Source organism: Psammomys obesus, unplaced genomic scaffold (genome assembly GCF_907164565.1).
Source record: "Psammomys obesus unplaced genomic scaffold, mPsaObe1.curated_primary_1811, whole genome shotgun sequence".
Taxonomy (NCBI): Eukaryota; Metazoa; Chordata; class Mammalia; order Rodentia; family Muridae; genus Psammomys; species Psammomys obesus.
In genome coordinates this window covers 2,160,835-2,173,762 of record NW_026596109.1, presented here as the reverse complement: position 1 = coordinate 2,173,762, position 12,928 = coordinate 2,160,835, and the positions used below count along the sequence as shown (strand labels likewise).

Here is a 12,928-nt window from a genome sequence, read left to right as displayed (position 1 = left end):
CACACACACACACACACACACACACACACACACACACACACACACACTGTGCAAACCCTCCACTCTTCAGCTCAGTCAGGTTTGTGTCCAGCCTGCAGAGCTGTTGAGTAGGGCTCACTAGACCCAGCTAACCCATGAGCCTTCCTTCGCCAGACTCTGCCGGAGGCATTTCCTTGTAAGGGACACTCTCCCTTCCTAGGTGGTCTGTTTCTCCCTACTTCCCATCCTCCGTGTCTTCGGCTGAGAAGCCCACAGATGGAGACTGTCACCTCCAGATGGGCTCTGTCAGAAATTACACAGCCTCTGGGACCGGCCCTGTGGCGCTTTCCTATGGTAACAGTCATCACACAACCTGTTTACAGAAAGCTCTGGATGGCAAAGGCCAGCTGGGAGCACACGGTGGGACAGCCCCCTCCCCCAGGACTCCTTGTGCTTTAAAACTTGTGCCTTGTTCCAAGTTTGCTCAGTCAAGAAAAGACTCCTTAGGATCATTTGGCTCCTTTATCAACTTGAACCAAACACCTCTGCCTTCGCCGCCCAGTTTTCAACAATGCTCCGGGATGAGCAAGGGCAGGCAGCCCAGCCTGCCTGTGCCAGGACCAGGCCAGCCTGAGTTCTTGGGCTTACAGAGACCAGAACTGCTCAAGCGATCTCAAAGACTCCAGCCTCAACAGGAAAGGGCAGGGAGGGTGGCCGAGGAGATTGAAGGCTAACCTGGGATACATAGCAAGTCACTGTTTCAGAAGGAAGCAAGAGCTGGAGAGATGGCTCCAGGGCTAAGAATACACACTGCTCTTGCAAGGGATCTGAGTTCAGCTCCTAGCACCCATATCAAGTGGCTCCCAATACCTCAAAGCTCCAGGGACACCCCCATGCACGTACCTACACACACACACACACACACACACACACACACACACAATGAAAAAAAAAAGCAAGAAGAGGAGGATGTCACTCAGTTGGTAGAGAGTGGACCTAGCGTGTCAGAGGCCACCTTGTTTGATCCCCTAAGAGCACACTAAATTGTGTAGTGGTATACAGAGAGAGGCCGGTGATCTCAGTGCTCTAAAGATGGAAGCAGGAAGATTAGGAGACCAGGGGCATCCTTGACCTCAACTGCTTTCTAGCCAGCCTGCCTCAGAACAACAGCAGTGTTCTCCTCCCTGGGGGGCCCTCCCACCCTCGGATCTTTCTCTGCTGCTGCAGAGCTTTGCATGGCTGTGGCACTTCAGTGGTGCTTGGGTTCCATCCTGCTGCCAAGGGAGAAGCCCAAAGAGCTTGACAGCGTTAACGAGTTCCGCCTGTTCCTCTGAAAGATGTGCCGTATTTCAGGAAGTTAATTCCGAATATATACAGTTACAGTGAGGGCAAATGAACAGTAAGCATCGTAGACGGCCCCAGGCTGCCTTTTACCTCTGAGTCGGTCACTAAGGAAGTATAGTTTTCAAAGCCATTTAGCTTTTAAAATGCTGGCTGTAGGATTATGCCCATTCATGAGAGACTGGCTGTGCCCTCTGAGCTCACCCTTCAACACACAGGAATGTGAGCTTTCTCCCTCCATCTCTGTGCAGCGCCCCCCCCCCCAAGGAGCACTCCACAGGTCTAGCTTCTTCTCCTTCTCCAGGAATTTTTTTTTTTTTTTTTTGTGCATTGGTGTTTCGCCTGCATGAATGTCTGTGTACGGCTGTCAGATCTTGAGGTTAAAGACAGATGTGAGCTGCCATGTGGGTGCTGGGAATTGAACCCGGGTCCTCTGGAAGAGCAGTCAGTGCTCTTAACCCCTGAGCCATCTCTCCAGTCCCCACGCCCCCACGTTTAGACTGCAGGACTCAAGCTCTGTGCACAGAACAGAGGGAGTGGAGGGAAGTGACTTCAAGCCGGGAATTGTCACCGTGTATAAGTTCTGGGAGGGTATCACCGTGTATCACTTCTGGTCCTAAGGAGACAGTTAACAGTGGGAGGGTGCTCACAGATAGCTCAGCTGGTAAAGTGCTTGCAGTGTAGACATGAGGACCTGAGTTCAATCCCCAGAACCCACAGTTGTAAAAACATCCGGACATTGTAGCACATGCTCGTAAGGGGCCCCACTGGAGAGCTAGCCTTGCTTACGCGGCAAGTTCCAGGCCAGTGAGAGACGCTGTCTCAACATGAACGTGGTAGACAGCATCTGGGGAGCGTTACCTCGTGCTGAGCTCTGGCCTCCACACATGTGCGAAGGCTGACACGTGAACATGCTGACACACACACCACGAGAAAGTGCTTTGTCAGCGAGGTTACGATTGTGGGCGCGTAGAAACAAGCTTCTAACACACTCAAAGTTTCTAGTATATTCTGGGCTGTTTTAACAGTGTATGAGAAGGCACATGTTATGAAGGAAACATCTCCTGGTACACCAGAGTAAGTTACAATAAAAGGGGATTCCAGACAGATGCGGGCCCCAGTTTCTCTACTTTAAAACCAACAATAGATTAGCAGAGAAGCAAAGATAAAGGAAAATGCTTTTCCACAATGTTAATGCTCACTTAAATCTGTGTATTAGTGTGGGGAATGTTATTTTCTTTCCTATCTTTTCCAACTTTCTCAAGTGTTGAGGGTCTGGAAACCCCTTCTCTGCTCCTTCTGGCACAGACCTCCCTGGACTGAGGGCTGCTTCTGTGGAAGAAAGCCTCATGTCTCATGATCCCATTTCTCACGGTCCCAAAGTCGTCTGAGTCCCATCCCCTCCGGGGTCACCTGGTATTGGAAGCATCCTTCCTGACATGACCCCCATTCTTCCCAGTGGGTCAGGAGGCAGATAAGATGATTTCTCTCTTTCTTTCTTCCCTGCAGGCTGGCCGCACAGCCTTGTCCATCGCTCTGAATTCACCTGCCCCCGTGGAGCTTGCAGAGCTCCTGCGAGCTCACTCGGAACAGGGCAGGTCCCTGGGACTGTAGGAGCTGCTGAAGAGCCAGCAGCCAGGAACAAAAAGGTTCTTTTTCTCGACTCCCCCCTGGCCTTTAGGGAAGGTTGGGGTCACAGGCAGGGGGCCACCATTCAAGTGGAGAAGCTATGTCAAGTATGCACACTACATTCCCGTCATATAATTCTGCTCATTAGGATGCTTGATAGTTTTTTGCCTTAGGCCAAACCCCACCAAGCTGCATGGTCTTCAGAGTTGGGTGCAAGATGGAGAGTGCAGGCTGCCCGTAGGATCGGCCAGAAATTCAAAACATCTTCAGCCTTGAATTCCTCATGACTCCGTCTTTGCAGTCCTGTGTAGCAAGCAGGTTGGGGTAAGGGCACACTTGCACAGTAGAAAAAAGCAATACTTTTTACATGGAGTTTTAAAGTGCACTGTCTTTTTGTTTTTAATCAAGTATGTATACAAGTATGTCTTACTGAATATGCATGTCTAGAGAGAACGGGAGAGGATTCTAATTTCAGGCAAGGTAGGACAAAGATGTCAACACCAAGGCGTGACACTCCTGAATACTCCAGGGGCTCCAATCACCTCTATGGAAGTAAGCAGAAAACCCAATGCAACGGTTAAACAGGGGGCGTGTTGGCAGAGTCCAGTCATTTCAGCTGTTCCCTGCTCACGAAAAAAGCAAATGAATTGGCCAGCCCCTGGCTGGGAATGATTCACTGTGGAAGACAGCATTGTTCACCCATTGCTGGATGCACAGAGCCTCTGGGAGGAGGTACTGCTCTGAGAACTTCCTGGCTCCTGGCTGCACTCAAGTCCAGCCTGGGCTACAGTAGTGGCAGCCAGCCAGGAGAGGAATGACATCACTCCCAGGGACAGTTCTTTCCGCCTAAGCTTCCATATCTCCTGGGGTCTGCCCCTGAAAGGCTCATAGTCATAGCTAAGAAAGTTTCATGCAAAAAAAAAAAAAAAAGATATATATATATATATATATATATACATATTTTTTTTCTTTATATAAAAAGAAGTCTGTCGAAACTGGTGATCTGAACACTGAGAACACAAAAGCAAGAATTCCCATTTTGGCGGAAGGTTTCTTTGCTTGACCCCTTGGGTGAGTCACAAAGTGTCACTGGGGAGTGGACACTTCATCACCCTCCACATGGAAGTGGTCATACAACCTGCTTCTGAGGGTCTTCAGGAGAAATGGCTTGTGGAAGTTTTGGAATCCAGATGCTAACCCAGAAAGATTGCCTTCAGAAACCTGCAGCAAACTTCTCTCCCCAGTGTGATTGGTTAGAGAGATGCCCAAAGTCCCACACATGGATGATGCTCAGACAAGGAAAGAATGACATAACAGATGAGCTAAAAAAAAAAAAGAAAAAAAAAAGGCTCTAAGAAGATTTATTTCGATGTCAAAACACAATGTAAGAGCAAACACCTACATTAATAAATGTTAGCTCCTTGCTTTGCAAAGGTTAATGTGTATCCAGCCCCTGGGAACTTGTTATGCAGCAGGTCTGAAACGAGGCTTGAGTTGGTGTGTCTAACTGGGCCAGGGGATGCAAACATGGTCAGGTCACAACCATGCTTTGAGTAGCACTGCTCCGGCCTGTCCTTATTGTTTATAAATTAAAATGTTGCCTCTCAATCGGTCTGATTCTTGGGTATTTGTAATGCAGGCTTATATTAATAATTTCTTTTTGCTATGACAAAACACCCAAGGAAGGATACTTACAGAGAGGGTATTTTTTTAGTCCGCAGTTTTGGAATATAATCAGTGTGGTTTCGTCTGGGGAGGCCTATGACAGATGGCAGGAGCCTGTCTAGAGGAGGAAGGGATCACAGCTGGATATAGGAAACAACAAGAGCAGGGTGAGGTGGGTTTTTGAACAGTGAGCTTGTGACAGCTGCTCTGGATTCCAGGAGAGATACCTTCCTTCTAGTGACAGCATGCCCCCGGGTGAGCGAAGGGCCCAGCCTCTTAAAGCTTCAGACTTCCCAGTGCTAGAGTAGGTGTGGAGTGCTATAGCGACCTTCAGAGCCAGAGGAGGTCAGAGAAACCTCGAAGAAGAGGTTTTGAGCTGAGCTCTAAGGACTCAGTCAGGGTGTCCTAGAGAGAGCAGTGGGGTTGAAGGCACGGCATGAATAAAGGCTCATGGCCCACAGTGATAGGATTTCAGATGACTTCAGTTTCAGCCCATGGGAGAGGAGATTTGAGAGAGAGGAAGACATATGGTCTTGCTTATTGTCTTTTGATATTAGAGATTTGGACTTGAGCCTAAACTTGAGGGGGCTGTCTCACAGACTATGTTAAAAATCCAAACTTGCTGTTCCTCCAAAGGTCCTGAGTTCAATTCCCAGCAACCACATGGTGGCTCATAACTATCTATAGCGAGATCTGGTGTGCAGGCAGAATGCTGTATAAATAATAAATAAATAAATGTTTTTTAAAAATTCAAACTCCTTTCAGAAAAATATACGCTTTAGCTAAACTCAACTCTTAAAATCGTACTGCTGGGGGCTCAGCGGGTAAAGGCACTTGCTGCCAAGTCTGATGACCTGAGTGTGATTCTCAGGACCCACATGGTGGAAGATGCGAACCAGTTCCGGCAAGTTGACCACTGACTGGCAAGTTGTCCTCCAGCCAGCAAGCTATCCTCCACACGAGCACCGCACACACTGAATGGACGAATGAATGCAATTTTAAAATGTTTTTAATTCCACTGCTCAGCTGGAAATGGAGCTGAGGGATAGAGCAAGCACTTCCATGTTTGAGGCTCTTGGGTTCAGTCCTGGCAGGGGAGGGAGAGGCATTACTATAGGTTTCGGGAGCCATTGAAAAACTTCTAAACACTGAAGCCGTCCGATCAGAAGCGAGGCTGGAAGCAAGGGGGTCAGTTGGCAGTCTCTTGGGAGCCACTGTGTATAAAGCAGTAAGCACTGCTGGGAAAGGAATCCGGAATGAGGGTGTACCAGGATGTGGTCACAAACTGGAGAACAGAAGAGCTGGTGTCACCATCATGCCCAATATCATCCTACTCTGCTTCCTTGGTTATACGACCTGCAACTCCCCTACCAAGGCTAGAAACCCCACTTCTCAGATTCCCTTGCAATGTGGCTTAATTATACATTGCAAACTGGCTGTGTGCAAAGTGATATGCACAGATTTAAGACAAAAGGAAGTGGGCCCGCACCTCCCCTTTCCCAACAGCTGGAATGCTCTAGCCATCCAGCTTGATCCAGAAAGATGAAGCTGATGCTCCCCCAAACAGAACCGGAGTCAGAGGAGACGGGGCCCTGTCACAGCTGCTCTGGGATGCTTATTCCTCTTTTAACAAAATCCCGAAGTCTTCTCATGTGTGTAAATCATTGTTCACTGGGACCCCTCCAGAAATAGACAACATCCTCCAGACCTCAAGACAGCCCAAGGGCGTCAGATAGAAAAGCCTTTCTGATGTGTTTAATCCCAGCCCTCGGGAGGCAGAGGCAGGAAGATCTCTGAATTTGAGGCCAACCTGCTCTACAGAGCAAGTTTCTGGACAGGCAAGGCTACACAGAGAAACCCTGTCACAGGGAGGAAGAAAAGGAGGAAGGAAGGGAGGAAGGAAGGAAGGAAGAAAGGAAGGAAGGAAGGAAGGAAGGAGAGAAAAAAAGGGTAGAGAGATTTTGGAGAGGATGAATTTATACAAATAGAGGTCAAGATGGGTTGAAGGGAGGAGCAAGGAGCCATAGTCAGAGACCAGATGAGCAAAGTATGCTGGTGGAGCAGATGGGGGTGGGAGGGAGGGAGGGAGGGAGGCCAGTCATCCTAGATTTCATCACAGGGACAGGCTATAGGAAAACTCACCCATGCTCCTTAAGGCATGGACCCCAGACACCATGACCACCAGGCTCATGGACCTGAGCCAGGCAGCTGTCCCCAAAGAACGCTGAAGCTGGTATTTATTAAATAGCTCCAGCCCTACTGGTATCTGGGTTGTAACATGTAGAGCTCTGAAGTTCCTGGTCATTCCTCAGCCATGTGCTTGGCACAGACTTTCCAAGTGAAGCAAGATGAGAAGGCCTGGGTAACCTGTGCTCTGTTGGGGCGATCCCTGTAGATACCAACCGTCAAATAAGGGGTGTTTCCTGTCGATATTTCTTCTCCCATCCCCTGTAGGTACACAGCACCATGACAGGAAGCAGCAAAGGCAGACACCAATGGAACAGTCTGTGGCTTAGCCCCAGCTGCAACGTGGGGACCAGAACGTCCTTGGTCCTGGAGGCAGGTGGTCATCTAGCACGTGTGCGCAGTGGGCAGCTTCTGTGACAGCCTGAACTGCCAAGCTTGGGTTCTCCTAGGCCTTGCCCCTTACAGTAGCAGCTTGTGCCAGGTATGGTGGCACAGGTCTTTACTAGAGTGACAGAGGAAAGGGCAGGTGGATCTCTGTGAGTTTGAGGCCAGCCTAGTCTACATGGTGAATTTAAGGACAGCCAGAGCAGTGAGAACCTGTCTTTAAAAAAAAAAAAAAAAAAAAAAAGTAGCTTGCTGTCATGGAGCAGCGACTTGAGTTCTACATCTATAGATCAATTTTCAGTTTTGAGTAGAAAAATGCCAGGAATGCTCTTCATGTGTCCTGGACATAGACTTCTCATCATTACTGCCTAAACAATCCAGTGTGACAATGATTTAAATAGCATCTTTATTGCATGAGGACTAAGCAATCTAGTGCTGGTTTGAAGTATAGGATATCACTCTGATATGAAGCCATACCAAACCCCTCTGGGGTGTCCTTTCTCCTGTTAAACTCCAGTGTTTAAAATCTATTAACAATAAAGGAAAACAAAAGTTCAAGGCGGGAGAGATGGCTCAGCGTTTAAAGAGTGCATACTGCTCTGGCAGAAGATCTGAGTTCAGTTCCAGTCACCTAAATGGGGGTGGGGACGGGGGAAGCTAACTGGCACCTGTAATTCCAGCTCCAGGGAATCAAACACCCTCTACTGGTCATCTCAGGTCCCTGCACACCTGTGAGCGTACACACAGAGAAATTCACATAAGTGAAAAAGAAAAACCAGGAAGTTTGATCTCCAACTATGAATGAATGAATGAATGAATGAATGAATAAATAAATAAATAAATAAATAAATAAATAAATAAAGTTCATGTAAGGAGTGTGTGAGTTATATGAGAACACTATTCCATTTTACATAAATGACTTGGGTGTATGGACTTTGGTATTCTTAGGATGTCCTTGGATACAAGGGACAACTGTACTTAGGTCCAACCATGAATTTTAAGGGTTTTAGCACTTGAGAGGCAGAGGTAGATGGATCTCTGTGAGTTTGAAGCCATCCTGGTCTACAGATAGAGTTCCAGGACAGCCAGGGCTACACAGAGAAACCCTGTGTACTGGAAAAACCAAAAAAGTTGGGGGAAGGTTTAGATAAAGCCATTTACTTCTCACAATAGTCTTATGGTTAAATAAATGTTAATAGTTTTTTTTTTTCTATTTTACATTTGAAGAAACAGAAGCAAAGAGAGTTGAATTCTTGTTTCATAAACAAAATCCCAAATGTTTGATTTCACCAATAAAGCCTTAGGAGCTAGATGCTGGGATGAAAACCTGCTGGGTCAGAGATGCAGAGAAAGCACCCAGCTGACCTTCCTACTCAGCTGATGTCCTAGAAAGAAAAAAGCCCCTTTCTCCTTGGCCTCTGCATCGGTTCCTGCCTCCAGGTTTCAGCATTTCCTGAAAGAAACGGGCCTCTGTTCAGGATACAGATGTCTGCGCCTTACATTGCCTCACCAGCTGGAAAAAGGAACTCTTTCCTGGGATCCTGACTTGGGTCCCCTAGCACTGTGACTTCACTGACTGACACCTGGACGCCAGTGCAGCCTTCCTCCACGGAAGATGCAGGGTTTCCTTAATCTCTACAGAAAATTTTTTGGGCATTTTTTAATAGATTATTTTTTTTCTTTTCTTTTTCCCTTTATTATGTATGCAGTCCTAGTTTGCCTAAAACTCACACCAATCCTCCTGCCTCTGCCACTCAAGTGCTGGGACGATGGACATGTCCCATCACACCCTGAGAGGTCCTTGGGTGTTGTGAAGGCCTCCCTCACTAATTAGTACAGTGGTAACAGCTGCATCTTTTAGTCTAATGTCCACATGGATCATCAGGAAGTCTTGTTAAAAAGTAGACCCTTGTTCCTGAGTCTGCGTTGGGCCTGAGATTCTACATTCTACCAAGTTCCCAGTGCTGCGGAAGAGTAACCGCTGCGGAAAGCAAGGGGAGAGACGCCCACGCTAGAATGGTGTCCGTTCTGAGAGGGTGGCAGGGGGAAGAAGGAGGCTGGAGACTTCACTGCACTATTTGAGACCTCACAAATTTTTTTTTTTTTAACTGTATGCATAAGCCGTTTGCTCAAGGGAAATCAGTCAACGGGGGAGCACGGACAGTTTCACGTAGCCCAAGCTGGCCCGGAACTCCCCAAGTAGAAAGGATGACCTTGAACTCCTGACCCCCCTGTTTCTACCTCCCAAGTGCTTTGATTTCATCCTGAATGACCTTCAGGTGCTTTGCCTTGGGAACTTGTGACTGCTTCAGTAGGCTGCTGTCATGGCAGTTTCTCAACAATTAGCTAACAAACTAAAAATATTTCAAACAATAGATTCTTGGGAGAGTCCATATGTTCTCAGGACTGAATTGTGTGTTTTAATTCGGAGAGGATGAGAAGAGAGCTTCACTGCCGGTCTATTCTAGTCCATTGCTTCCCACTGTCAGAACTGCCCATTGTCTTCGGGAGACAAATCCCTGCAAGGATTGGGTCTCTGTGAGCCAGGAAGCATTCAGAACAGTCAGGACCATATCATGCTGTGTGCAAATATTAAATTCCGGCAAAACAAGATGATGAACTAGGCTATATTAGTGCTTTTGGTTTTATTGCCGAAGTTCCATCTGTAGTTCAACATAAATCTGTTCTCTGTTCTAATTGCATAAGAGCTTCATTGACATTAACACAGCACTTGGTTAAAAAACGAGAGAATCACACCAGCAATCAAGTGCTCAGGTTCCCCTTAAATCAGACTTCAGTCTTTGGAGAGACACGGTCTACAGGCAGGGTCTACATTTTTGCTCAGCATGAAGATTCAGAAACTGGAATTTCAAGGCTGGAGGGATGGCTGCAGGGTTAAGAGCCCTTGCTGTTCTTGCAGAAGACCCAAGTTCACTTGCCAGCACCCACTTCAGGTGGCTTACAACTGCCTATTTCACTAGCACCAATGATCCAGTGCCCTCTTTTGGCCTCTCAGGGCACTGACACACACACGCACCCATACACATAAGTAAAATAAAAACTATAACTTAAATCTTGAAATTAAAAAAAAAAAAACCTAGAAAAAGAAACTTTAGCCACAATTAACCCTTAAGATCAAAATCTCAAAAGGGCAATTTGAGGAAGGACAGAAAGACTGAGAAAATTAAGAGGCATGGGAAGGGAAAAAGGAGACCCTCACCCTGGATCATGGCTTGTATTTCTTGCTCGCTGAGTGTCAACAGTGACACAGGAGAGGGAGCACAAGTTGACAGTCAATTCTCTGGCAGAGCAGGCTACTCGTGAGCACAGACCTGCTGATGAGCAAGGTGAAGACTCTGTCAGCTATGGGACCCTGACCCAGAAGAGCATCCAGGAGCTCCAGGAACTGGGCAAAGGTGGTGAACTCCTGCCTAAGCACAAGGAGGTTCTACTGGGCCAAGTGGCTGTCTCTGCAGACCCCAGTGTTCCCAACCTCATAGTGACCTGACTGACCTTCGGGCAACGTGGGACAGGTGATCTAGAGAGCTTCAGGACACAGTCATTTGTGCTGAACTAAGGGTGGAGTACAGGACAGAAGTCTCTTTCTGGATGAACAGAGAGACTGTGTCAGGCATAATGTACATCTAGCATCCACACAGGACAGGCAGTAAGACTGACAAAGACTGACAACATGGTCCAGGGCTCTGGGCTCATGGAGCTGGCTCCCCGAGGCAGGCTTGCTTTGGGCAGATACAGTCTTACAGCCCAATTCCCAGGCGATGAAAAGACTGACCACCTGTCCTGGGAGCGGAACCTGACCATCAAAAACGGATGGTCCTCACCATCAGGGGAAGGCCTCCCAGCTGGGAGTCTGACAGGACGAACAGATGGACCAACCAACATGTCCTTTTCCACCCCAAATCAGTGTGCTGACAGGACCCATCCTGTTTCACTCCTGCAGGGGCCTCTTCTGTCTGCCCCTCCTCCACTGCCTGCCCAGAGGCCACTGTGGTCTCCAGTGTCACAAACTGCTTCTTCCTGTGCAGTGGAGGAGGGCCTCCAAATCACTATCTGCGGGTGCTAGTTTTTCAAATGCTACTTTATCTGGGGGTCCCTTGTTGGTCGTCCTCCCAAGGGTCTAGCCCGTGGGTGAGGATGGGGGTCTAGGCTGAGAGGCACGGAGTCAGACCAGGAGTCCGGTGAATGCAATCCGAGGGCGAAGAGAGAGGACGTGCTATAACTTTGGGTGACCAATCAGGTTCCTCCACACCATCTCCAAGCCTGCCATTGGTTGTTCGTCTCTGGGCGGACTGTCCAGAGACAGGTCACACACTTTCTGCCTAACTACTTCCGCAGTCACTTCAGTGGAAGTTGCCCCAGGCAGGCCCTGAGCCCTAATGGCCCTTTGCTGGGGATGCCCACAGTCCCTTAAAGCTTATAGCTCCCTTCCAACACCCCCCCACCCCCACCCCAGGTAGGGGAAAAAAGGATCTAAGGGAAAAGGGGCATAGCCCGCTTTTACTTCTTCCTGCTGGGTAGGGTCATAGGATCTTTTGGGGGTAATATCACTCTCCAGAAGTCCGGGAACAGCAAACTGGCAAGCACAGCAGGCAGTCCTCCTCCGTCTCCTCCAACCACTGCGCCTTCACCTTTATACCCCTCAAAGTCCTCAGAATTCAACCAATTCCAGGTGGCAAAGACCACGCTCCGAAGGAGACAATTAACAGGTGTGGACAAACTAAAAACCCCCATTTGGGATTAGAATAAAAACATGTTTACATAGCATAAACCAGAACGTCCACAACTGTGTCCCTCCAGGTTCCTTCTGTCCCTTCCTTCCTCAGGCCCTGACTGGGCCTTGACGTGTTTTAGGCAGTGGACTGCTGGGTTGCCAAGTCCACTGTGCCTCTCCTCCAGCATGGGCCAAAGGCTGGGATGTCCTTCAGTCCCATCACCTCCCTGGCCAGGCCATCCATCAGTCTAACCACGATGCCCTAACATTCGGGTCAAGTACTGGGCCCATCGCTTAATTTACCCTGTCTCTCCTGCCCTTGCCTTGTTTTCTGTACCCACCCTGTGACCCTCCCAGGGAGGCTGGTGTGCACGGCTGTAGCTGTCTACAGGCTCAGCCAGCTCTTCATCATGGTCAGGGCTAGTGCGGGGGTTGGCGGGTGGGGGTTAGCTCCGTTAGCTAGGAGAGGGTCAAACTGTCAAAATCCAATGCCTCTAGAACTCCACCCCCATAAAGGAAGCAAGAATTGGGGGGGGGTGCTAATTCCTCTGCCTTCTCTGTCTTTTTTTTTTAGGCTTCGCTCATAGTTCCTGTCCCCAAAAGAGCTGCTGAAGGACAGAGCCAACGGTCTAGCCTTACTTGTCTCAGTTGGGTCCTGTGGCCTGGAACCTGGCCTGATGCCACTGCATGGCTCTCAGGGCCACCATCTCTAGGCAGGCCCTTCCTGGACTCAGCCAGGACAAATGTGGGACCAAGTATACAAAGCTGGGAGTAAGTCTCCTTGTGTCTGCCAGGCCCAGAGCTCCACAGGCAGAGGAGCCTGGCCCTCGTTCTCTTATGACTACAAAATAAACACCCATGAAAGAGGAAAAAAAAACCACAACAAATTATCTGACACAACTAACAACAAATCTCTCACTCTCCTGCATAGAGACTGAGGATTTCAAATAGGGACATTAAAGTAGCATCCTAACGCCAGAATGCAAACATTTGAACTGAACATTTCTTTTC

General features: G+C 48.4%; 1 protein-coding gene and 1 pseudogene across 1 annotated transcript in view; both read left to right on the top strand.

Annotated features, from left to right (window-relative positions):
- Positions 1-3,845, top strand: part of Kank4 (KN motif and ankyrin repeat domains 4) — a 65,529-nt gene extending 61,684 nt beyond the window's left edge. Inside the window, exon 13 of the mRNA XM_055628729.1 lies at positions 2,830-3,845. Coding sequence (XP_055484704.1) covers positions 2,830-2,934 — 105 coding nt within the window. The 3' untranslated portion in view covers positions 2,935-3,845. The remainder of the gene's footprint in view (positions 1-2,829) is intronic.
- LOC129692390 (rho GDP-dissociation inhibitor 1-like) lies at positions 3,441-11,269 on the top strand (annotated as a pseudogene).
- Positions 11,270-12,928: the final 1,659 nt, after the last annotated feature.